This window comes from Melopsittacus undulatus, chromosome 11 (genome assembly GCF_012275295.1).
Source record: "Melopsittacus undulatus isolate bMelUnd1 chromosome 11, bMelUnd1.mat.Z, whole genome shotgun sequence".
Classification (NCBI taxonomy): Eukaryota; Metazoa; Chordata; class Aves; order Psittaciformes; family Psittaculidae; genus Melopsittacus; species Melopsittacus undulatus.
This window is the reverse complement of record NC_047537.1, coordinates 9,482,493-9,506,972: the sequence shown is the minus strand read 5'-3', so window position 1 is coordinate 9,506,972 and position 24,480 is coordinate 9,482,493. Positions and strand designations below refer to the sequence as shown.

Sequence of the window (24,480 nt, the reverse complement as noted above, 5' to 3'; positions counted from 1 at the left end):
ATTCCTTTGCTGTGTTTTTGCACCTTGTGTGTGCTTCATGAGGCCCTGCTCCTGCACAAGTACTTGAAGCAAGTCTGAACTTGAGGTTGTGCTTTCTCCCAGAGCTTACAGGTGTGCATTCTCTCCACAGCCATCAAGGTGAGCTGCGTTGGATCCTGTGGGGTATCTAACAAGATCAATGACACAGCATGGACTGTGGAGGAGCAGTACTTTAACAGCACACTGTCTCTGGCAGACAAAGGTAAGGTCCACAGTGATGTGATGGAGGTCTCTGATTCTGAGATGCTCAACAGGAATGAGTTGCCAAGATTTCAGCATCTTCACAATGTGCAGTACCCCTTCACAGGCTGCCTAGGACTGTGCACAGAGGATGGGAGCCAATATTAGAGATGAGAATAGCTTAGAAGGAGCTGTACAGAGAAGCATCCTGTGTAGCTGCAGAACTTGGCAGCCACCCCACAAACACTGCTCACATGCTCTGAGCCTGCTCTGCATGAAACTGAGCTGCCAGCAGTGACTTCTCCACTGTTTCAAGGCCTTGTGGGCTCACTCTGCTCTGCTTTCTATATGTGTTGGCTGTGATGGTCACAAAACACTGATCAGAGCTGGTCAGGAGAGCCCACTTGCAGGCCAGGAGTAGTTTGCACTGAAAGGGATGTGGAGCTGTTCTTGTCCTCCAAGAGACATGGCAGGAGCAGCCTAGGACAAGTTACCCCTGTGAGGTGAGATGCCCAGAGATAGCAGTGGGGTTGTGTTATCCTGTGGGGTAAAGTGACACCAGCAGCCTCTGGGGACTCTGGGCTGGAATGAATGCTGTCTTTCTGCTGGTAAATAGGTCAGCTCACCACAAATAATTCATGCTGTGCTCTAGCTCCTGTTGAAATCAAGACGGGCCAGCGTTCACCTGCCAAAGGCAGTGGCTGCAGCAGTAACTGAGCCATGGCAAAAGCCAAGGGTGGCAGGAGCTCAGCCCTCCATTGCTGGTTTATCTCCTAACAGCAAATGGGTAAACCTGAAGTGGCAGCTCCTGCTAGCTCAGCAGTTTTCCAAGCAGAGCTTTAGCATTGAGGGGAGACTGACCTCATCCTCACAGCAAGTGGCAGGAGCACTGCTTGCTCGAAGGCTTGGGGAAGGGAGACAGCCCTGTGCCTGGCTCATAGCCCAGGGGCTGCAGCTGCACGTGAACTGCCAGGGAGGGCAATGTTCCTGCCTGCGTTTGGATGTGGTGCTGAGCACAGGCAGAGAGCCCAGCTGTGAATGTCAAGGGTAGCAAAGTCCCAGAGGATATAAGGTGCTGCAGGCCACGGAGCTGAGGTGGGAGCTGCAGGTTGCGAATGATTGTACTGTTCTGGAGAGGTTTAAACCTGCAACTGCACTGAAAAACCCACCTCCAACTTTTGTTTCTGGTATTTAAAGGTCCAAGGGAGAGCTGTGGTGCTGTGGTTGGTTCTGTGCTGGTAAAGCTGAGCAGTGGCAAAAGCCAAGCAGGAGGTAGGAGTGGGAAGGGTTGATGTGCTGTTCGTGGGATGGGCAGCCCTGGGAGAGTTTGATAGTCAGGTCTTGTGGGTGGCCCTTGGGAGCTCTCCCCTTGACAGCTAGGGCCAGTGTGGAAGGAGGCAAGGAAAATGCATTAATGGCTACACCCTTTCATGGCTCTGTAGTGTCCGCTTTGAAGGCCTGAATTCCACAGACAGCCAAAAGCTGGTATTCCCAGCTGGTTTGCCAGTTCATGGGCAGCCCTAGTCTTTTAGCTGTTAATTTCTGGCCCGAGGCTCTGGGTAGCTCTGTGCAATGCTGCTATCTGTGAACTGCTGCTATCTGTGAACTGCCACTGTTACAGACTCTGCCAGCCTGAGACTTGAATGGGTGCCCAGGGCAGGGCTGGGCTCTGTGCTGGAGCTGCTCCTAGAGCTGCCCAGCTCTGTGCCAGGGGTGTGATGGGACAGACCGGGTTGGCTGAGGACTTCCAGAGCTGTCATAGCTCCAGGCCAGTGAGGAGAGAAACGGTAGTGGAGGACTTGTAAGGACATGTAAGGGACAAGGGGAACGGCTTTGAGCTGCCTGAGGGGAGGCTGAGCTGAGCTCTTAGGCAGAAGCTGTTCCCTGTGAGGGTGCTGAGGTGCTGGCACAGGGTGCCCAGAGAAGCTGTGGCTGCCCCATCCCTGGCAGTGTTCAAGGCCAGGTTGGACACAGGGGCTTGGAGCAAGCTGCTCCAGTGGAAGGTGTCCCTGCCCATGGCAGGGGTTGGAGCTGGAGGAGCTTTAAAGCAAACCCAAATCATTCTATTATTCTAAGATACTATATGACTTTTCAGAGATGTAATGAAGGGAAAATGTGTCATTTAGGACTGTGGAGTCCTGTGTTCTAAAGCTGACATGTGTAGTACTGAGGTTACTGTCTGGTGTTGCAAGCCTGCAGTGCAATTATGGGGAAAAGCCTGGTCCCAGCTCCCAGCAATCAATCAGGAGCATTGTACCAGGCACCTGGTCACTGACCTGTGTGTGCTCTTCTGCTTTCTGTGTCAAAGTGGACACAGCCACTGGGACCTGCCAGCCTCTGGCTCCCATTGCAGGGATGCAGCTGTGGACGGGGTGGGCATGTCTGTGCATGGGATTGTAGCCAAGGGCAGTGCTTGTGGGGCAGGAGTTACTGTCCTGGACTTGCACTGCTTGTCCCATGTCTGTCTTCAGGCAGGATGGCTGGTCCCAGCAACGACACAGCAGAGCAAGTAGTGGGATGTACGTTGTAGGGGACAGCGTGGATCTGCCTTTGGGCCTGTGTCCTTCAGCAGAGATGGGTTTGAGGCTGTCCCTTGCAGTTGCACTGGGCTGTGTGGAGTGGAAACAAGAGCCTTGGGGCTGGCATTGCCCCAGCCTGTAGCATGGGGAGCGAGATAACTGCTGTCACAGCCTGGCCTGACACTGGTGTGTGTCTGGAGCCGCAGGAAGCCAGGCTGCTTCTCCATGTCTGTGCCTCTACACGTGCCTGGCTCTGCCTGCCTGCTCCAAGGGGGCACAGCAGCAGCAGGGCAGGGGTTTGCTATGGGACTTGTGCCTGGTGCAGGCAGGGCCTCAGCGCTGACTCAGCCATGGCATTTTTAGGCTCCCCTGGAATAGCTCTCAGCTGCTCTGGCCTTTCCTGACCAGTGTGAGGCAGCTCCAGATGGGTGGGCACTCCCTTGGTGCTGCTCTGCTCAAAGCTGTCCCGTTCCCTGTGACTCCAGGCAAGAGCATTCCACAGGGATGAGCTGCTCCCGTGTCTGCCAGAGAAGCTGTTTGAGGGGAGCTGCCTCTGGGGACTTGCACCCTGTGCTCGTGGGTGCTCCCTGGGTGCCTCCCTGCAGGTCTGAAACCCAGTGGGGAGGGGAAACTGAGGCAGGAAACACTCCTGGCTCTTGGGGCTCAGGGTATTGAGCTTGCTGATGGGTGATGGCAGGAGCCCAGGTTAGTTAATGGAGTTGGAAGCATTTCTGAGCACAGAACATGGGGCCAGCCCATGACTCTTTCCCTGGCCGGCATCTGACAGCCACCAGTGAAAAGCAGGACCACAAGAAGAGATTACAGTGGACAAGTGCAGTTGTGGCATATGGGACAGTGCTGTCACATGCATAAAACCATGGCAAACCCCCCGGGGTGAATGTGTACCTGTTCCTCAGGTGAAGGCTGTCTGTGCCAACCCTTCCTCCTCACACCTTGAAGGGCAGAAGGGAGGCCAGGACCATGGGAGGCCCCATGTGTTAGGTGGAGGAGCACTGTGAGAGCATCTTATCCATAAAGGGGGATACAGTCACAGTCCAGTGTGTGTTGGAAGGGAGCTTAAAGCTGCTCCAGCTCCAACCTCTGCCACGGGCAGGGACCCCTTCCACTGGAGCAGCTGCTCCAAGCCCCTGTGTCCAACCTGGCCTTGAACACTGCCAGGGATGGGGCAGCCACAGCTCCTCTGGGCACCTTGTGCCAGCGCCTCAGCACCCTCCCAGGGCTGCCCAATGTCACCTTCCAGCAGCACAAATGGAAAATGAACGGAGGAAGGGGAGAACTCAGAGCACTCTGCAGTTCCTCCTTCCCCCTTACAGCATTGCTGCTACCTCCCTTTCTGAACCTGTGCATCAAGGGGGAGCAACAGCCTCTGGGGGGAGCTGGAGGCAGGGCTGTGCCCTGGGGTGCAGGGTGATGCCAAGCTCCCTGTGGCACCATCCCCAGCCCTCTTGCAGAGGCCTCATCCAGCCTGATAGCATCACCTCGTGTTAGGGGAGGTCCCTGGTCTCCCCAGGGCCATGAAGCCAACGCACCTCTGGCTTGCCCTGGCACGTGTCTCATGTACTTGAAGGAGTGCAGGAGGCAGGCTCAGCCTGGAAAACAGCTGCCTCGCTGCTTCCCTGCCCACATCCTGAGCGGGAGCTGAGAATCGGTGATCTGTGCTTCTGAGGACACGAGGGGGGAAGGGGAGAGGGGGTTTGCAGAGCTATGGAGGCTTGGATTGCTCTTTAAGCAGCTAGGGATGACTGTGTACTTCACCCACATGCCTCTGCACTGAAATAAGTGAGGGGGCACCTCGTCCTCTGTAGCATCAGCTGTTGCTGTATTACACACTGGTTTGGGGTATTTTAGGGGTGTACACTGTATGAGAAAGGAGGCAGGCCCTGAAATAACCCAGATGCCTGCTTTGCAACATAAGGCAGTTATTTAAGGCACTGGCCTCATCCTTAATTTCCCTTCTCATCCCCCACCTTGGAGCAGTGTCTGTGGTGAGGAGGACTCAGCCTTGCTCTGAGCATCTGCAGGTTGGTGATGGGTGGTTTTGCTGCAGAGAACCCTGCTCATGTCCCTGCTCGAGCAGAGCAGTGTCTGTGCTCTGGGAAAGCCTCTGGCTGGGGCTGAGCAGGTGCTGGAAGCAGCAGGGAGGTCTCACTGCTCATGAGTGGCTCTTAAGGGAGGCTGAGGCGTGATTTGCTTTTCCCACTTAACAGCCGGGAAGCTGGAACAGTTCAAACCTCCTGGAGCTCAGCAAGGCCAAGAGCAAGGGTTGGGGCAATCCCCAGCACAAACACGGGCTGGGGGGTGGGATGGAGCAGCCCTGAGGAGAAGGACTTGGGGGTGGAGGGTGATGAAAAGCTCTGCATGAGGCAGCAGAGTGTGCTTGCACCCCAGAAGGACCTGGAGCTGTTGGAGTGAGGCCAGAGGAGGTCATGGAGATGCTGTGAGGGCTGGAGCAGCTCTGCTCTGGAGCCAGGCTGAGATAGCTGGGCTGGGGCAGCCTGGACAAGAGAAGGCTCCTGAAGGGGAGACCTGAGAGCAGCTCCAGTGCCTAAAGGGGCTGCAGGAAAGCTGGAGAGGAGCTTGGGACAAGGGCGTGTAGGGACAGGCCAAGGGGAATGGCTTGAACCTGCCCAAGAGAGGGGAGACTGAGATGAGCTCTTAGGCAGAAGCTCTTCCCTGTGAGGGTGCTGAGGTGCTGGCACAGGGTGCCCAGAGAAGCTGTGGCTGCCCCATCCCTGGCAGTGTTCAAGGCCAGGTTGGACACAGGGGCTTGGAGCAAGCTGCTCCAGTGGAAGGGGTCCCTGCCCATGGCAGGGGTTGGAGCTGGAGGAGCTTTGAGGTCCCTTCCAGCACAAACCATTCTCTGAGTCTCTGACTTTGTTCCTGGTGCTGGTTTCTCCTGGGTTCCCCTTTTACAAAGCAATGCAGTAGGGTATGGGGGGGATGCTGGTTTCTGTAGGTGTCAGCAGTGCAGGAGTACAGTGCACCAGTTGCACTCAGTACAGAATAGCACCACTTGTGCCCACAGTGCTGGTCTCTGACAGAGCTGCCTCTTTTGATCCGAAATAATGGAGTAATTCAGCTCTGTGGGGCCTCTCTCCTGCTCCTCTCCCCTCCCCTACTGCAGCTACAGCCTTATTCAGGCAGAGGAGCAAGTCCTTTGTGTGCTGGTACCCACATGGGCTGTTCTCCTTGTACACCCTGTATCCCTTCACACACAGCTCCTGCCCTGTGGATGGCTTGTGCATTGCAAAGGTTTTCATTCCCTTTAAATCCTGTTTGCACCTGAGCTGAGCCGTGCAGGGAGCTGGCTGCAATTCCCAGCTGACCTGGCTTCTGGCAGCTTGTTCCTCAGTGGGAAGGCGCTGCAGGGAATTCCTGGCTGCTCCACTCACACATTTCTTGCACAAAGAGCTAAAGAGGGGCAGATGTGCATCACCTCCTCCCTGGGGTGGTTCTCTGCCGGCCTGGCACAGGGTGAGGATCCTGGCTTGCAACTGAACTGTGAAGGCTCAGTGACCACAGAGCAGGCACTGGGAGACTCTGCTCAGGGATCAGTGGAGGTGACAGCAGGGATGCTCCTGCCCAGCCCATGGTGAGTGCTGGAGGGTGCCCATGGACACTGCCGAGCTGTTAAGGATGTGCTGGTGCCAGCTCCTGGCCACAGCAGCAGTAACTGCAGGTTCAGCCCAGGAAAACCAAGTGGAAGGAGCTGCAGTTGCCTTGGGTCACAGCAGCTTCCTCAGCACTTCCCAGTTTCTTGCCTGAATAGATGGGTGTTAATCCTTGGAGGATTTTTGCAGCGTTGCTGTACTGCCAGATCCTGCTAATTCCCTAAAAACGGCCCTGGAAACTGCTGGCACGGGGATTTCTGAGCAGCGGAGCCCCACTCTCAGCACTGGGCTTTCTAGGGTGTTTTCTTCCCCTCTCTGCACCTCCTGTGTTACAAAGGTTTGTCTCTGCTGCATTAACCACATTGGGGCACTGAAGGTTGGACCTACTGTGTGTTGTGAATGCAAATCCTGTGTGAGCGAGTAGTAGAGCCAAGAGGATCCTGGGATGCCTGAGGAGCAGTGTGGCAGCAGGCCAAGGGAGGTGATTCCTTCCTCTGCTGACCCTGGTGAGGCCACATCTGGAGCAGTGTCCAGTGCTGGGCTCATAAGGACAAGAGACAAGGAGCTGCTGGAGAGGGCCCAGTGGAGGCCACAAGGATGCTCAGGGGTCTGGAGCATCTCTGTAATGAGGGAGCTGGGCCTGGTTAGTCTGGAGAAGAGCAGCCAGGGAGGGGATCCCATCAATGCAGATCAGGATCTCAGAGGTGGGTGCCAGCAGGATGGTGCCAGACTCTTTCCAGTGGTGCTCCGTGACAGGATGAGGAGCAATGACCATAAACTAAACCACAACAAGTGTCACCTCAGCATGAGCAAGAACTTCTTTACACTGAATGTGTCAGAGCCCTGGCACAGGCTGCCCATGGGGGTTGTGGAGTCTCCCTTTCTGGAGCCATCCCAAACCCACCATGGACACGTTACTGTGTGCTCTGCTCTGGGTGGCCCTGCCCTGGCAGGGGTTGCACTGGATGATCCCCAGAGGTCCCTTCCATCATGAATGGTGCTGGGATTCTGAGTTGCTGCTTTGAGCAGGGGCTTGGAGCCAGCTGGGGACTGCTCCCTCGCTGCTGGACACCAGCTCCGCTCGGGAGCAGGACAGCTCTTGTGTGAGCAGAGCTAAGCTGAGCTGAACACTGCGCCTTCCCCGGCAGGTTTGGCTGTGCTGGCTGGCAGAGCACTCTTCTGGCTCCCTCTGAGCCCCCTGTGCCTGCTGCAGGGATGGCACAAGTAAATGTGTTCATTTCCCCTCATTTGCTGCAGTTTGTAATCCTGTGTTAGTCTAATCCACCCGAGCCTGAGCTGGAGTCCTCACTGAAGCTGCAGGGGCTGGGCATTGCCTGAAGTGCTCTGGCACAGCCAGAATTCATGCTTCCCATCTGACATCCCTGATACAGCCTCTTGCAAGTTACAAGAGCTCTGATCTTCTTGCTTTTACATCCAGTAAAAAGGTTGTGAAGGTGGATGAGGAGGGCAGGGGGAGCAGGGTGCCGTGGCCGGGGCTGCAGTGAGTGATGGTGCTTCCTGTACCTGGGGACCACTGTCCTGTGGCACAGTGTGGGCGCAGGGCTGCCTGTTTCTCCACCTCGAAGTGGAAACCACAAACCTGATGCTTTCCTGCTCTCTGCCTGGACAGTGAGAGGAGAGCACCTGAGCTGTGCATCAGTGACACTGGCATCACTCTCAGCATCTTCGGAGGAGCTCACCTTCCCCATGGGAGACAGAGAGCTTGATTTTAGGCAGCAGGAAGACTGTATTGCTACAGGCAGCAGCAGGGGGACCAGCAGGCACCAGGTACCTTCCCTCTACTGCCTGATTTGGCCAGCACAGTTAATGCATCACTTGCTAAGTAGCCAGAGAGAAAATGCCATATGGCTTGGCCTGCTGTTCCTCTGCTAGAAGAACCAGAAAATATGTGTGCTCCAAAGGCACAACTTGTTCCTGCTCCAGCATCCGCATGTGCAGCAGCAGGGAGCAGAGCCACTGCCGTCTGCTTGGCAGGTACTGGCCAGGAGAGGTGGAGGTTGGGGCACATGAGCCCTATTACAGGGGCCTATAGCAACAGGCCAAGGGGAATGGCTTGAACCTGCCCAAGAGAGGGGAGACTGAGCTGAGCTCTTAGGCAGAAGCTCTTCCCTGTGAGGGTGCTGAGGCGCTGGCACAGGGTGCCCAGAGAAGCTGTGGCTGCCCCATCCCTGGCAGTGTTCAAGGCCAGGTTGGACACAGGGGCTTGGAGCAGCTGCTCCAGTGGAAGGGGTCCCTGCCCATGGCAGGGGTTGGGGCTGGAGGAGCTTTAAGGTCCCTTCCAACACAAACCAGGCTGGGATTCTGTAATTTCAGCCACTCCGGTGCCTGGGGTGCAGGGACACCTTCCAGGCTCCTAGCTGTGGTTATGGAACAAATGGTATCCTCCTCTTTGATGAATGGGGGGAGCAGTACACAGAATATTCATCTCTTTCACCCTAGTCTGGCCATGGATGAAGCGTGGTGAGCAGAGGTGCGTGTGGTATCACACACTGTGGTTGCCTGGCCTGCAGCCTGCTGTGTGCTCAGAGCACTGGGCTGTCTCTCCCAGCACACCAGGGTGTGCGTTCACAGGGGTGAGTAACAAGGCTCAGCTGAGTCTGTTGTGTTTGTGCATCAGTGATCAAGGCATCTCCCAACCCTCTTCTGCATCCTCTCCAAAGCCTTCCCCTGCTGACACCAACCTGGAGGTCCTGGCTGGTCATTGCTGGTCAGCCTTGTGGGGAGCTGCCTCTGACTGCCTTTGGCTTCCAGCTCCACAGGGATGGAGGGGCCAGCCTGGGAGGAGGTGTTGGGCAGAGATGTCCCTGTGGTGGCACTGGTTTGAACCTGGCTCTCTGGTAAGACTGGCCTGTTTGCTTGGGCCGCTAGAAGAGAAAGCTGCAGACCAGCCCTGGGAAGCACAGGCAAGGTGCAGCAGGCAGGGCCTGTGTGTGTGTGTGGTTTGTTCCTCCTGAGCCCCAGGAGGTTCCTGCTCTCATGCCAAGGCAGAGGCTGCCAGAGGACCTTGCCCAGCCTCAGCTGCAGCTTCTCCTTGCTCTTGGAGAGATGATGGCTCTGAAGGGCTGGCCACTTCCTCTGCCTGCGCTGCTCAGAACAGAGTCTTTCAGCACCTGAGCTGTGGTGGAGTAAGCTCGACTTGGATTTAACAGTGTAAACAGAGACATGTGGTCATCTCACCCACACAGGGTTATGATGGTGTCATGTTTTCCCTGTGGTTGAGCAGTGGTGTGCACAGGGGAACCTTTGTGGGTTGCAGCAGAGCTGTCTGCAGTGAGAGGATGGTGCATTCAGCCCTGGGTGGGCTCAGGGGCAAGGCCAGCTTGATCTTTGCATAGAAACCCCATAAACCCTGGGGAAAAAACCCTGCATTTCTGTCCCTGCACTGCACATGAGGGTGACCACAGATGCCCTGAGTGCTGCAGGATGGTGCTGCACCACTGGGGTCTGGTGTTTCGTGCTGGGCTGGGGTGTCCTCCCCATCACTGGTGATGTTTTACAGGTTCCGATTGCCTGGGTCTGGCATCACCAGGTCACCTCCTGGGGACCCAGCAGAGGACTTGGGGTTACCCCTCTGGATCAAGGTGTTTCTTCTCTACACAATCAGGCCTCTTTCATGTCCTTCAGTACCATTGAACCACCCCTCATCCCGCTGTGGAGGGGAGCAGCTGAGCTGTGAAAGGGAGAGTCTGCTTCCAGGCTGGACTTCCCCACTGGATTTGGGGACATCTCCAAGGTCACTCGGCTGTGCGCTCTAGGACTGCTCTTCCACACCGCTGGCTCTCGCTGCTGCTCCTGCTGCCTCAGTTTGTTTGTTTTCCAGCCTGTCTGGGGCAGCAGCTCCTTTCCCTCCAGGAATGTTTAGGGAGGATGTTTCCAGAGGCCGTGCGGGGGCCGCCGGTCGCTGCTGGCTGGGCTCCTATCGGAGGAAAGGCTGCAGCAGGTATGGCCCCGCAGCAGCGCTCTGCTGATGCAGCTGCCTCTGCTGCCTAATGACTTTCCCAAGGTATTTTTAGCTGCACGTAAACTTCAGGAAAAGCTGTGTTGCAGCCAAGCACACTGTGGGCTTTGTTCAGGTTTCTGGGAATGGGGAGGGAATGGCTCAGAGCGGCTGCGGTGGCTGGCACAGCCCATTCCCCTCACAGTGTGGTTGCTCACGAATGGCTCAGGAGCCTTCCAGCCTGTTCCATGGGGCTGTAGTGAATGATGCTGGCCTGCTCTCACCCATGCAGTCTCTGGCTTGGTTTGGCAAAGCTGCTGGTTCAGGAGCAGCTTGGAAAGGAGCTTTCACAAAGGCTGATCCTCCTGGGCATGCTGGGGTGTCCCAAAGGAAACCATCTCACCTCTGCATGCTGCCAGCCACTGTCTGTTGCAAAGTCAACTTGCATGTGCAGTTGGTACATTCAATGTCCTGTTCTGTGGCAGGGAGTTGGAACTTAAGGTCCAAGGGGAATGGCTTGAACCTGCCCGAGGGGAGACGGGGATGAACTCTTAGGCAGAAGCTCTTCCCTGTGAGGGTGCTGAGGCGCTGGCACAGGGTGCCCAGAGAAGCTGTGGCTGCCCCATCCCTGGCAGTGTTCAAGGCCAGGTTGGACACAGGGGCTTGGAGCAGCTGCTCCAGTGGAAGGGGTCCCTGCCTGTGGCAGGGGTTAGAGCTGGAGGAGCTTTAAGGTCCCTTCCAACACAAACCAGGCTGGGATTCTCTGTGAGGGATGCTGGGAGAGTGTATTAAGAATGCCTTGCTTGCTGCGGTTGGGAATGACCTTGAGAACCACTGAGTTTCTGCAGTAGGTTAGAAACTGGGAATGCCAAGTGCTCACAGGTTCACTTCCAGCTGGTTTTCTGTTGGTGCACATGAGCTGGGCAGGAGCTCAACAAAAATGACTTCTTAGATCCTGCTGTCTATAGTGCAGAAGAGGGAATTCCACTTTGTGGAGTCTGGATTTATCCTAAGGGTCCTGGAAAGGCTGTGGGGTTTCATGCTCGTAGCAGGAGGCTTGAAGTCACTGTTTGTGTGTTCATCTGTGGGTCAGAGCTGGAAAGCCTCCAGGTCTCAGTGGAAACCCAGTGGCCACTGCCCTCGGGGATTCCCATCTCCCTTCTGCACGGCAATAACTGCACTTGCTCCCTCTCCCTGCCTGATGGAGCGAGTCCCCTCAGTGTGTCAGTCCGCTTTCCAACAGGAGGAATAACGTGGGATGGTGCCCAATAAAGGCAGGTGCCCTTGAGTCACCTGAGCCAGGCATTACCCTGTCCCCAACACGCGAAGGCTCCTCAGCTGCTGCCGTTAACGGAGCGAGGCTTCCGCAGAGGGAAGGGAAGCACAGGGAAGCGCTCCCCGCCCCGGCTGCCCCAGCCCCGCAGGCAGGGCGGCAGCCGTGGCTCTGTGTCTCCACCTGCTGACAAGCGCGGGCGTTGCAGTGCAGGCTCCGTAATCCCGGTTTCTGTGGGGCCGGGATCACCGGGAGTGAGCGATCTGCTCCTGCCGGGAGGGCAAAGCACATGAACCCGCACCTCGGTTCTTTCCTGTGTTGCCTCTGCAGCGGTACCCGATGGGATGTCTGTCATATCACAGAACCAACCAGGTTGGAAAAGCCCTTTCAGCTCATCCAGTCCAACCGTTCCCAGCACTGCCAAGGCCACCCCTAACCCATGGCACTGAGGCCTCGTCTCCACGGGGTGTGAACACTTGCAGGCCCGGTGCCTACAGCCCCTCCCTGAAGCTTGTAGTTTCCTCTGCCTGCCCTTGCTCTGCAGACAGGGTGCTCACTGAGGGATGGATGAGCAAGCAAGGGGCAGAGCTGCAGTTGTTCATAACGTGAAGGATGCACCCAGTCACATACCAGCTCCCCCGGCTTGCAGTGTCAATGGGATGGCTTTACCTTTCTTTCCCCTCACCTTCCCATGTCACTTTATCCCCTGACAACAGGACTTGCTGTCAGCTCTGGGGTGCCAGTGTTGCTGAGGGGCAAGCTGCCTCCTCCACACAAGAGCTGGCCAGATCTAGAGCCTTGGTTCCTCCAGCAATGGTCTTACAAAGCAGCCTGGCTGGATGGGAGCCCGGGTCTGCTCTCAGCACTGCCATTCCTGTCTTTGCACATAGTTAACAAGTGTGGGTGAACTTCAGTGCTTTTCTTGCTGAAGGCAACTTTGGGAGGTGCCTGATGTGACCAGACCGCAGTGCAGGTCCAGTTCAGCCATCACACTGCCCTGGGAGGGAATGGGCATCCAGATGGGAGTGCTGGAGGGTGGCTGGGGTTGGGGTGTCTGAGTCTGAAGCTGTTGTTTTAGCCGTGTGCTGAGGCTTGGGGGTACATGGTCTGCACCCTTGAGGCTGCCATTGCAGAGCAGGGTATGGTCAAAGAAAACCAGTGCTGAGGTTTTAATGCTGTGGAAATCTTCTCCTCAGGTCCTTAGATCTAAGGCAGAAGCTCTTCCCTGTGAGGGTGCTGAGGCGCTGGCACAGGGTGCCCAGAGAAGCTGTGGCTGCCCCATCCCTGGCAGTGTTCAAGGCCAGGTTGGACACAGGGGCTTGGAGCAAGCTGCTCCAGTGGAAGGTGTCCCTGTCTGTGGCAGGGGTTGGAGCTGGAGGAGCTTTGAGGTCCCTTCCAACACAAACCAGGCTGGGATCCTGTGATTCTGTTGGGCTGAGGTATTGCAGGTTCTTTCCTGGGACCAGGGATGGATTTAGGTCTGGGAGATGAACCTCTGGTTCCAGCTCCTGAGCACTGTGCAGTCTGCATGGGGCTGGGTGGGTGGCTAAGGCAGCTCAATGCCCACCAGACCTCCCTTCCACTCTCAGACAGTGCCTGTGCTTTCTCACCTTCCTCCCAGCACACAGCACCTCTTCTTCATGCCCTGTGTCAGCAGTGTGGGCTAATCATGTGCTATGGTGCTGGGATCCCTTAAACCCTGCCGCAAACTACCTTATTTACAGGGTATCTTAATGTAGAACCAGTCATTGGGAATGGCGACATCTCCCATCCCCAGGAGGGCTGTGTGGCAGCAGAGGCTCATGTTGAGTCAGGCTGTGCTTGCTGGATCTGGAGTTGCCCAGGGGGCTGCAGGCAGGAGCACAAGTTGTGTGGTGGTCCCTGTCTGGTGGCCTCAATCACCAGAAGATGACAGCATTCCATGGCCACAGCCTGCCCCACTGACCTTTTACTCTTGTTTCCCACAGGGATCCTGTCAGCTGGAGAGCACAACTTTCCCTTCCAGTTCCTGCTGCCAGGTAATGATGTAGATAAAGGGCTGTAGGCAATTCCATGCAAGCCTTGGCTTGTGCAGCCTCCCGGGGTGTGCTGAGCAGGGCTGGGGGGATGGCAGGGACACAAGAGGGAGCTTGGACAAGCAGGTACCTTCTGTGTTGGTGCAAAGCCAGGTCTGAGCTGTGGCTGATCCCTGCGAGCTCTCTGGTGTGCACTGGGGCCCTGCCCTGTGGCTTGGACAGAGGATTTGTGCTCAGGCACCCATACTTGCAGAGGATCTCTTCTTGCAAGGAGGTTGCATCAGGGTCTCCAAGTGACCTCAAGCATTCAGCCCCAGTCCTCTGGGGGGATTTCCCATGGGCTCTGTCTCTGGGGTCCTTGCAGACCTCCTCAGGAGAAGAGGAAAGCTGTTTAAAGGGATGGTGCTTCCAGTCCAGAAGCACTTGGCCTGACTCAGCCTTATGATCCTTTTCTTTCCCTCTCAACTCCAGCCTCTGCTCCTACATCCTTTGAAGGCCCTTTTGGCAAGGTCCTCCATCAGGTGAAGGCTGTGATAGACACACCTCGCTTCTCCAAGGACTACAAGTGCAGCAAGATTTTCTACATTCTCTGCCCTCTCAACTTGAATGACATCCCCGACATTGAGGTAAGAACAAGGAGCGTGGCTGGGATGTGCTGAGGCTTCAGCACTTGTCCTTGTGTCCTGTGTGCTGTCTGGAGGGTAATTGTGTGGTTGGACAACTCCCTGACTGTGCCAGAGCAGGACAGGGACTCCTGGTCTGTCCTGCCTTGATGTCAGTCCCTGCTCCAAGGGATCTGTGAGTCTTCCACATGTTGTTTTAAAAGCTTCAGGTGAATTCAGCATGCAGAGGGAGGTGTTGGCCAACAGCACCAGGTTCTTGTGAAGAACCAGCTGTGGGGAACTTGCTTTGGAGGGAAGAGCAGCTACTAGGACAGCAAAACTGGGGAGATGGAGAAGTGAGAGCTATTGTCTGTGGCAGTGCTGTGGTGCTGGTTCTTTGCATCCTTTTAGACCAGATATTTCTGCTTGTGTGTTTTCAAACTCTGAGTGTTTTCTCGGGGGCTCTCTCAGTCTCTTGAGCCAACATCTCTATCTTTCGCTGTCCTGCAGCAGCCCAACACTATGTCAATCACCAAGAAGTTCAACTACAAGCTTGTGAAAAGTGGTAACATCATCCTGACTGCCACCTCAGATCTGAAAGGGTACATCGTGGGCCAGGCCATCCAGCTCCGCACCGACATCGAGAACAAGTCGGGCCGGGACACAGGGGCTGTGGTAGCCAGTCTGCTCCAGGTGAGCATCTGAAGGCTGGTTCTGGCCTTGTGCTGGCACTGCACACCCCAAGGTCTCTGTGAAACTGGGGCAGTTCTCACCCCCACCACTGTGCATCTCAGCTGTGTGTGGCTGCGAGGGGACAGAGAGGAGTTCAGGCCTGTGGCTACCTCTCATTCTCTCTGCCTTACTGGGGAAAGAGGTGGTAGAACTTGCCTTGCTTGTACTGACTCAGTCTGTCAGGTAATGATGGGTATTTCTGCTCTGTAATATGCACGTGAGGTTTGTGCTCCTGCTTGTTTGACAAAGAAGTTGGGTGGTTTTGTGTCCTGACTTGAGTTTGTGGGAGACACAATCCCAGGCTGGTTTGTGTTGGAAGGGACCTTAAAGCTCCTCCAGCTCCAACCCCTGCCACAGGCAGGGACCCCTTCCACTGGAGCAGCTTGCTCCAAGCCCCTGTGTCCTTGAACACTGCCAGGGATGGGGCAGCCACAGCTTCTCTGGGCACCCTGTGCCAGTGCCTCAGCACCCTCCCAGGGAAGAGCTTCTGCCTAAGAGCTCATCTCAGTCTCCCCTCGGGCAGGTTCAAGCCATTCCCCTTGGCCTGTCCCTACAGGCCCTTGTGCCAAGCCCCTCTCCAGGTTTCCTGCAGCCCCTTTAGGCACTGGGAGCTGCTCTAAAGTCTCCCCTCAAGGAGCCTTCTCTTCTCCAGGCTGAACCAGCCCAGCTCTCTCAGTCTGTCTTGAGACCATCTGCAATCTTTCTGCTAGCTGTTTTCTTCTGTCTGCACAGAAAGTGGCTTATAAATCCAAGCGCTGGATTTATGACCTCAGAACCATCGCAGAGGTGGAAGGCTCAGGAGTGAAAGCCTGGAAATGTGCAGAGTGGAAGGAGCAGATCCTTGTTCCAGCACTGCCCCAGTCCATTCTGCAGGGCTGTAGCCTCATCCATATTGACTACTACATCCAAGTGAGTCCATCAGTGCTCCTGGGAGCTCCCGTGGGCTGGGCTGAGCTCAGTTGCTGAACTCTGTGGGTAGCCCTTGCACCAGGTGAACCTTCCCAGTGCAATGTATGATGAAGAGGATGCCACTGTTTTTCCTTCTCTTCCAGGTGTCCCTCAAGTCTCCAGAGGTTTCAGTCACGCTCCCCATTTACATCGGTAACATTGCTGTGAACAGGGTGCCCCTGAGCCCCTCCCGGCCCATCCAGCACGTCCCATCTGCAGTGGTACCCAGTGCCCCCCCGGAGGAAGAGGAGGCTGCCAGCGGTTACCACTCCATGGACAATGTCTCCATCCCCACCAAAAGCCATTCCCAGCAGCAGCCATTTAGCTATGCCCCAGGACTGAGCTTCCAGGAGATACGGGTGGACTCAGAGCAGACGGGCTCCCCAAACCACCCCACACTCTGCCTGTCAACGGGGGCCACTGTCCCTTACTATGCCGAGGGGAACGTGGTGCCTGTCGCCACCGCCAGCTCCCTCATTTTGCCTCCGGAGTACAGCACGTGGGGCTACCCCTATGGTGAGGATCCAAGCAGCCTGGCAGTGTGCTAGGAAACATATCCTACCACAAGAGTCTCTGCTAGCTGCGAGCTGGGGGGGAATACAAGGGATGTCAGCCTGCAGTCATGGCAGAGGGGAGCATCAGATCTCTCTGCCTGCATTAGCCTCTGGAGAAGTCTCCTGTCACAGCTGTCAAAGCTGCTGTCCATTCCCACATCTGTAGCCGTGCATGCCCTGGGCTCATTGTTGTGAGAGGATCTCCCTGTTCGTAACTGAGCTTCCAGCCTCCCACTGAGAGAAAAACTTCTTGGCTTGTGGTGAGGCTGGTGGGAGCCGAGCCAGGAAAGTGATGTAACTGGAATCTTCAGTCTGAGCTGGAGTGGGCCTGCAGCTGGTCTGAGACACAAGCTGTGAGGGTGGGAGCTGAGAGACTGCCCAGGCTGGAAAAGCTTGGGAAATCCCAGCGTGATGGATTCCTGGAGCTGTGTTTCTCCAGGCAGCTGGGGTGGAAGAGACCGGCAGTGTCTGTTAGCATGGTCCTACCTGAATAAACCCATCTGTTAGCACTGGGGGAATGAGATACGTCACCTCAGCCCTGCCTCAGGGTGCAGGGAACACGAGGCACTTGAATGGAGGTACATGAGGATGCTTGTGAAGAAGAGGGAACAGACAGGACAGGAGGTGCTGATTTTAATCCCTGCAGGCACTGGGACAGGGATGGGGCTGCCTCACCCAAATTCTGCCTGTGCACTACAGAGAATCACAGCTGGTTTGTGTTGGAAGGGACCTTAAAGCTCCTCCAGCTCCAACCCCTGCCACAGACAGGGACACCTTCCACTGGAGCAGCTGCTCCAAGCCCCTGTGTCCAACCTGGCCTTGAACACTGCCAGGGATGGGGCAGCCACAGCTTCTCTGGGCACCCTGTGCCAGCGCCTCAGCACCCTCACAGGGAAGAATTTAACTCAACAGCTTTGTATTGTCAGAAAGTCCCATGCCACGTGTTAGCACACGCGGGGTGAAGGGAACCTCCCAAACACCCACCACAACCACTTTATTCCTTCTTCTCCCTGCAGAGGCACCTCCATCCTACGAGCAGAGCTGCAGCAGTGCCAACTCCAGCATCAGCAACGGCAACTGACCTCCCCTGCTCTGAGTGCTGCTGGTGCTGCCCACCCCAGTGCCACGGTTCAGCTGCCTACACCGAGGTCTGCTACAGCACGAGGTGTCTCTATCTCCCTGGCTGCTTGGTGGGGTAAATGGCACAGCCCAGCCTGGGCTTTCTAAGTCTCTTTCTAGGGAGGGGGGTGGGAAAACCAAAAAGTGCAGCCAGAGCAGCCTGTGTGTGCATAGGAGAGGTCTGGGAAACTCAACTGCTGCTGCACCAAGGGCTGGAGGACTGGTTTAGCCCCAGGCATGGCCTCTGCAGCAGCCTGTGATTAAAGTACTGTAGTCAACACTAACTGCTTTACTATCAAAGCACCTGCGATGCCTTATCTGAAATGCTCCTGACTTGGCATGTCTCCACTGTAGGTGAAGGCTGGGCTGGGTGGACTTTCCTCTTGTCTTTAGGGGCCGTGTGCTCTCCAGAAGTGGTTTTGAGAACCCTGTCCTCATAGGGCCTAAGGGTAGCTGAAACAGGAGGTTTCTTGGAGTGAGCAGGTTTGGAAGGTCACAGACTCAAGAGCCAAAAGTCCTCCCTGTACCTGTGCTGTGGGGTAAGGGACCTGCAGCCTTTGGTCCTTTCACAGTCTGTGGGGAAGAGAGAGCACGCTGTGGCACCCACTCCTAACCCAGGAGTCCCTGTGGAGCTGTGGAGGGAGCCCAGTGTTACCCTGGGTGCCCATCACCCAGCCTCTGGCCTTTCTCATCAGAGGGTGACTCTTTCCTCTGGAAAGCCCTGTAAGAGACAATCCATCCTGGCTCGCTGCAGGCTGCATCACTTGGGATGGGCAGCACTCGTCAGGCTGCAGTGATGGGGCATCCCAGATCCCTATGTCCCATCTCCCACCCTGCAGGGTGCCTGCTCCATCCCAGCTGCCTTCAGCAGGCCAGAATTCCATGACGATCAAGTTAGAAAAGTCCTGTCTGATGCTACCTCTGAGTCCCTGCACATGGAAGCCCTTTCCTTTGGGATGACCCTCCCTGGAGCCTCAGCCTGGTGTCTCACAGGAGCACCCAGCACAGCCAAGCCAGGGCACGAGGGTGCTTGGCCTGGGCGCTGCTCTGTGGGTGCTGGTTGACCACTTGCCTCCTGAGCTAGATGAGGAGTGGGAGCACAAAGCTCTGCGCTTCTGGACCCAGCAGGTCAGGGGTGAAGCTCATGGATGGAAACCAACATTTTTCTTCCTTGCTTCTCCCTCCTCACCTCCTTTTTTAAGCTTTTTTAGTATCAACTGCCCAAGCTGAGGAAGCCACAACCTTAGGGCACGGCTGGTGCAGAGCTTGGGCCCCTCTGAGCACTGCTCTCACTCCAGGCAGTATGTGACAAAGCTCTGGGGAGCAGCCCAGCCTCCCCTCCGCCCCGCACGCCCGCTGCAGCTGGGGACAAGCCTGCTTTGCACTCTTCCTTTGCAAATGCTTTTAGTTTGGTTCATTTTAAGTGTTGAACTGCTTTAAGGATAGAGTAGAGAAGGTGCTGTTCTGAGCAGTGCTGGCACAGCACGCACCGCTGGTGATAGAATGATTGTCATTGTCCCCGAATATATATATATATATATGAGATGAAGTTTTGTTTTTAATGATTGAATTCAGAAATACAAATTTTAATGCTGTATTTAATAAATTATTCTAAGAGAAACGCTGTGCTTTTTCATCCATTGCTGATGCTTATCCATGTGCCTCTTCATGCCAAACCCAGGGATGCACCGGGCTGGGAAGTGACAAAGTGAAGCACATTTTTGCTCTGGCCACAGGAGATGGTGACTTCTGCTGACACCCAGCACAGTGTAGCCTGCCCAGTGTCCCAAAGCCATGGTCTGTCCAAGTGGCCCTCTCAGGCACCTCTCTCTGCTGTCCAACAGGAGAGGGATGGGAGCACAGGCTCTCCTTTCAGGATGGAGATGGAGCAGCCAAGCCCTGGCTGGAGGGGCTGGACACCACCAGCCCCTGCCCTCTCTTAAAGAGCCATTTGGAATCAATGTGTTAAAACTGGAAGAAGTTTCCTCCCCAGATGCACAGTTTGGTGACACCATGGCTGAGGTGTGCAGGTGCTGACTAAGTACTGTCACTGTGAGTAGCCCAAGGTGTGAGCTGGGTCTCGGACATGAGGATGTGGCTTCACTGCTCAATTCATGCTTCTGCACAGCTTTATTATTCCAGCCTCTCTCCTTTGCCTGCTGGTCTGTGCCTGCCATCGAAAGCATTCTTGATATGCAGGGGGTCAAAGGCAGGAACTTGGTTGTGATGGTGCAGCTCTTCCCAGTGCTCTTCCTCTTCCTCCCAGTTACCTGAACCTGTTGTGCCTGGCTCAGCCCATAGCTCCCGTGGCCTTCCTGGCTGTCAGCAGTTTGTATCACTCCTTTCCTCAACCCAAACCCCTTCCACACCTCTGGACAAATCCCAGGGAGCTGTCAATGCTTCTGGCCCTCCTCAGTTGGCCTCACATGCTCCTGGCCAAGATAGGTCCAGGGGAGGCAGCCTGGGCTGGGGCTGGGTTCCCACTTCCTTGTTCTCCATCCCTGGAGCTGAGCTGCTGGTGTCATGTCCAGCCCATGTTCCTCTCCTGGAAAACTTGGATGCTGTTTGGTTACTGTGACCAGAGCCACGGGGATGCCGTTCGACACCCTCAGCCATGTCTGTCCTCCTCATTTAACCTTTGCAGTTAGGAATGCACCGCTCAGGGTGGAGACCATGGCAAGGAGAGCCCAGTTGTATCTCCCAGAGCTCCTGGGGTGCCCTGCATCGCTGCAGTGCTCCCCTCTTCTGAGCCTGCTGTCCCAAATCACATTTACTACAACCTGGTCCTTCAGCACCTCTTGCTGTACATGGAAGTCTCCTTGGCAAAGCAACAAAGGGGATCATATTCTTCACTGATGAGGAATGTCCATCTCTGCTGTGGAGGGAGCAGGAAGGAGTTGGAGCTGAACCTCACGGTGATCCTCATTTTGGATGCTGGGGCTGGGCACACACAGCTCCTGCAGAGAAATACCCCTCTGAGACCTGCAGGGAGGCTAAGGCCAGAGTGCAGCAGGTCCCATCCTTGGTCATGTTTCATGGACCCCTTTGATGGATGGAATTAGTCCAGCTCTTCAACCTGCCTGCGGTGGTGGCTGCAGTGCTTGGGGTGTAACATGCACTGGGTGAACACAACGGGGCAGATCCCAGTGTCTGGGTGTGTGTTCCCCTGGGAGAGAAACAGCAGCCTTGCTGCTGTCTCTCTCCTCTGCAGCCTCTCCAGCTTCAACCTCTATGTCCTGGGGAGCTCCTGGAGGCCCCTGAGCCTCCCTCAGTCCAAAGGCAGGAATGAAGATGGGGAAAAAAGCCCCTTTTCCCAAACCCAGCTCTGGGTATAAAGAACTCCAACCCACAGGGATTCACTCACATTCCTGGCTTTAAGCAGTTGGGTTCGGTTGTGTTGCAGTGGGGAAGCAGTGGGGCACTAGTGAGCCAATAGTTTCCAAACTCAGCATTCCATGGAAAATACCAAAAAATCATCTGCCTTTTTCCCTTTGCTGCTGCTTTTTTGTCCTTGTCCCGCTCTCCACATGTGCTGCTTCCATGTTTTGGGCATTTTCAGTGCTGTTTGTGTCCTGCTAAACTCCGCTTTGGCACCTGATGTCCCACTGCCTGCGGGAGATGGGAAAGGGGACACAGGGGATGCAAAGGCTCTTCTTTGTGTTGGACACTGACTCTCTTTCAGCTTTCCACTGAACCAACATACTGCCTGCTAGGAACTTCCCTGTTGAGCCAGCACAAGAGGGGAGATAAAGGGTGCTCTGGGCTCCGTTTGGGTTTTATTCTCTTAGTTTTAGACATTTCCAATGTTCTGCAGCAGGAATGTCCCAAGGAGATACCTGGGGGATAAAACCCTCCACACTCAGTGCCCATTCTTGTACCCATACCAGCGGCTGCAGTTCTTGATTCCTGTGGTTCCCTTTCCAGATGTGGGGGTTTTATACAGCATTTGATGGCTCTGTTTAACCTCAGGCTTCGGTGCGATTTGTAACGGGGTTTTGCAGTGGCACCCTCCAGTTTTACACGTTCAGCCCCGCTCCCGGGGCCTGTTTCTGCCCCGGGTTTTAAACCCCCCCATGTAAAGAACTGGAGAATGTAAATAAAGATCTTTTCTAAGCCCGCGGCTGCTTTTGCTGGGGTTGAAGCGGGACGGGCTCTGTGCGGGGCTGCGGGCTGGGTGCAGCACGGAGAAGGGGCTCCTGCTGTCAGAGGGCCCCGCTTACAGCCGGGCTCACAGCCAAGCCACGTCTCCTGCAACGAACCGGGTCGGGAAAGCAGCGGGGGGTGACGAAGCCGTCCCGAGCTCCGGCCGTGCCGCACTGCCCAGCGGGCAGGCCCCGCGCTCCGGCCGGAGGAGGCGCCGGGGCCGTTCTCTTCCTGCCGGCAGGAATCCCAGGATGTGGAGGACGGTCCCGGCGCGGTGCGGGAGAGGGCGATGTCAGCGCGGCTGCGGGAGCCCAGGGAGCCGCCGCCATGGTGGGGCTGAGCCGCGGCTCCGGACTGGATCCACATCCAATCCACACTGGATCCGCGCTGCTGGAGGTTCTGCGGCTCCTCTTGGGATCTTCTGCAGGGAAATGGGAGCTTGGGCAAAGCAGATCCTGTCCTCGCCCTGCTCGTGTTAACACACGAGGCTAAGCCAGACGGGGACAGCAGCGATGGCTCTGGGGTGTATTCCCGGTTATTCCCGCTCCCTATGGGAGCCTCTCCGCTTCCGGATGGCCGAGGGGAGGTTTGTCTGTCCCAGCGGCCGCAGTGGCCCCGGCTGCAGCACCGGGCCCTGCCTCAGCACCACCGTGTCCCCAGCGCTGGGTGTGCGAGCAGGGAGGGGAGTGCAGTGATGGCTCCCTCAGTGTCGAGCCGAGCATCCCCACTGCAGGACACTGCTCCTCGCTGGGCCCAAGGCTCCAGCGGCACCATTGCGAGGGGCTGGGGGCTCGGTGCCTCCATGGCGGGGGGACCGGAGGGGGAAGGACACGGCCACCACAGCTCCGTCCCTGCCGCGGCCCGGGGGTCTCCCCACACAGCAGGAGGCCCCATGGCGGACTCTCCACAGGGACGTAGCCGCCAGCGCTGCGGGGCCCTCAGGGGGGTGTTGATTAATGAATTGATTAATGAACTGATTAATGAATTGATTAATGAGCTGATTAGTGAATTAATGGGCTCCTCAGGGGCTGCCGGGGCAGCGCTGCCCTGGCGCGTGCTGCGGGCCCGCCTCAGCACCGGGGACTCTTATTTTGACCGCGGCGCTCGGGGCCGGGGGGGGCGGAGCCGAGCTTAGGGCCGCGGGTTCGCAGCCTGCAGCCGCGCTCTGGGCCTGGCCTGCGGTGCGGGGCGGCCCTCGCGGAGTCACCGCTCCCTCAGTGCCTGACAGGAGGATGGAGCCAGGAGGGGCTGGGCTCTGCTCCCAAGGAGCAAGGGATGGGACAAGAGGAAACGGCCTCAAGCTGCACCAGGGCAGGTTTAGATGGAGCTGAGGAACAATTCCTGCCCCAGAGGGTGCTCAGGCATTGGAACAGGCTGCCCAGGGCAGGGCTGCAGGCACCGTCCCTGCAAGTGTTCACACAGCGTGGAGACGAGGCCTCAGTGCCATGGGTTAGGGGTGGCCTTGGCAGTGCTGGGAATGGTTGGACTGGATGAGCTTAAAGGGCTTTTCCAGCCTGGTTGATGCTGTGGTTCTGTCTTCTGCTGTGGTGATGGTCTCCTGCCCTGTGGGTGCCCACGGAGCTGTGCAAGGTGCGGAGGCTCCATAGTGTGTGTGGGGACACGTGGTGATATCCATGGTGGAATTCCTGCACTAGACCAAGGGACTGTGGGGAAGTCCTCAGCAGCAGCCATGGCCAGGGCCTGCCAAGGGTGCTGCAAGCAGGGCTCAGGTGCTGGAGCAGGAGAGCACATGAAAGTGAGAGGAGGAAGGTGCTGGTGTGGGGCTGCAGGGGTGAAGGGAGGGAATGGTGTTCCTGGTAATGAATCTCAGCCTCGTTTGTGTTAAAGGGACCTTAAAGCTCCTCCAGTTCCAACCCCTGCCACGGGCAGGGACCCGTTCCACTGGAGCAGCTTGCTCCAAGCCCCTGTGTCCAACCTGGCCGTGAACACTGCCAGGTGTGAATTGCCACCAGGGCACTCAAAGGCTTCTGTTTCCCTCCAGGGAGTAAAGCCCCAGCTCTGGCTTTATCTCCCCCCTTGCGGTATCTCCTGCTTTACTGAAGAGCTGTAAAAGAGCTGATTGCTTTGCAATCATTGTTTTACAGGCCCTGCCATTAGGAGGGTGGGATTTGGGAGGATGGAAGCAGCTCCTGTGGGTACTTGATTGTGGGAAAGGGGGAAAGTGGCTGGGAGCAATCCCTCTATAGAGTCCTCTGGGCACCCTCTTTCCCAGCCTTTAGCCAGGAGTTGCCAAGCCCTGGGCTGGAAATAACACACAAGTGGGAGAAGCTGCACAAGAGGAGGAATTCCAAAGAGTGAGCCCTTTGCCAGGAGGATGGATGGACTTTATGATTCCTCTTGGGATCTTGCCTGGGTCTTCTGTAGGTTTCTGGATGCCGGGGTGCTCCTGCGCATTGGCAAACTCCTGCTCTTCACTGTGCAGCACTGAATGGGCAGAGTTGCTGCCGTGGGTGGTGGGATGAATCCCACGGTGTGAGGGGCTGCAGCCGCGCCTCGGGGCTCCTGGTACAGCAGTAACGAGCACAAGGCTTGGGAATGTCACTAGGACCTTGTTCCCACCCCAGCCCTGCTCCAGCTGTACGGCCGCCTCCTGATGGGCGCCGCCATTACAGCGTACGGCCAGAGGAGCCCCATGGGGGCCGCCATGCTGCCGCACGCATGCGCGGTGGCCGACGGAGCGTCTCCATTGAGAAGAATGAGGGGAAAGGGGCGGGGCCGAGGCGTGAGGAGCCGCCGAGGGGGCGG

General features: G+C 56.5%; 1 protein-coding gene across 1 annotated transcript in view; it reads left to right on the top strand.

Annotated features, from left to right (window-relative positions):
• ARRDC1 (arrestin domain containing 1) overlaps nt 1-21,684 on the top strand; it is a 38,049-nt gene extending 16,365 nt beyond the window's left edge. Inside the window, exons 2-8 of the mRNA XM_034067540.1 lie at nt 131-241; nt 13,569-13,619; nt 14,088-14,242; nt 14,729-14,911; nt 15,683-15,859; nt 16,003-16,414; nt 17,469-21,684. Coding sequence (XP_033923431.1) covers nt 131-241; nt 13,569-13,619; nt 14,088-14,242; nt 14,729-14,911; nt 15,683-15,859; nt 16,003-16,414; nt 17,469-17,533 — 1,154 coding nt within the window. The 3' untranslated portion in view covers nt 17,534-21,684. The remainder of the gene's footprint in view (nt 1-130; nt 242-13,568; nt 13,620-14,087; nt 14,243-14,728; nt 14,912-15,682; nt 15,860-16,002; nt 16,415-17,468) is intronic.
• Nucleotides 21,685-24,480: the final 2,796 nt, after the last annotated feature.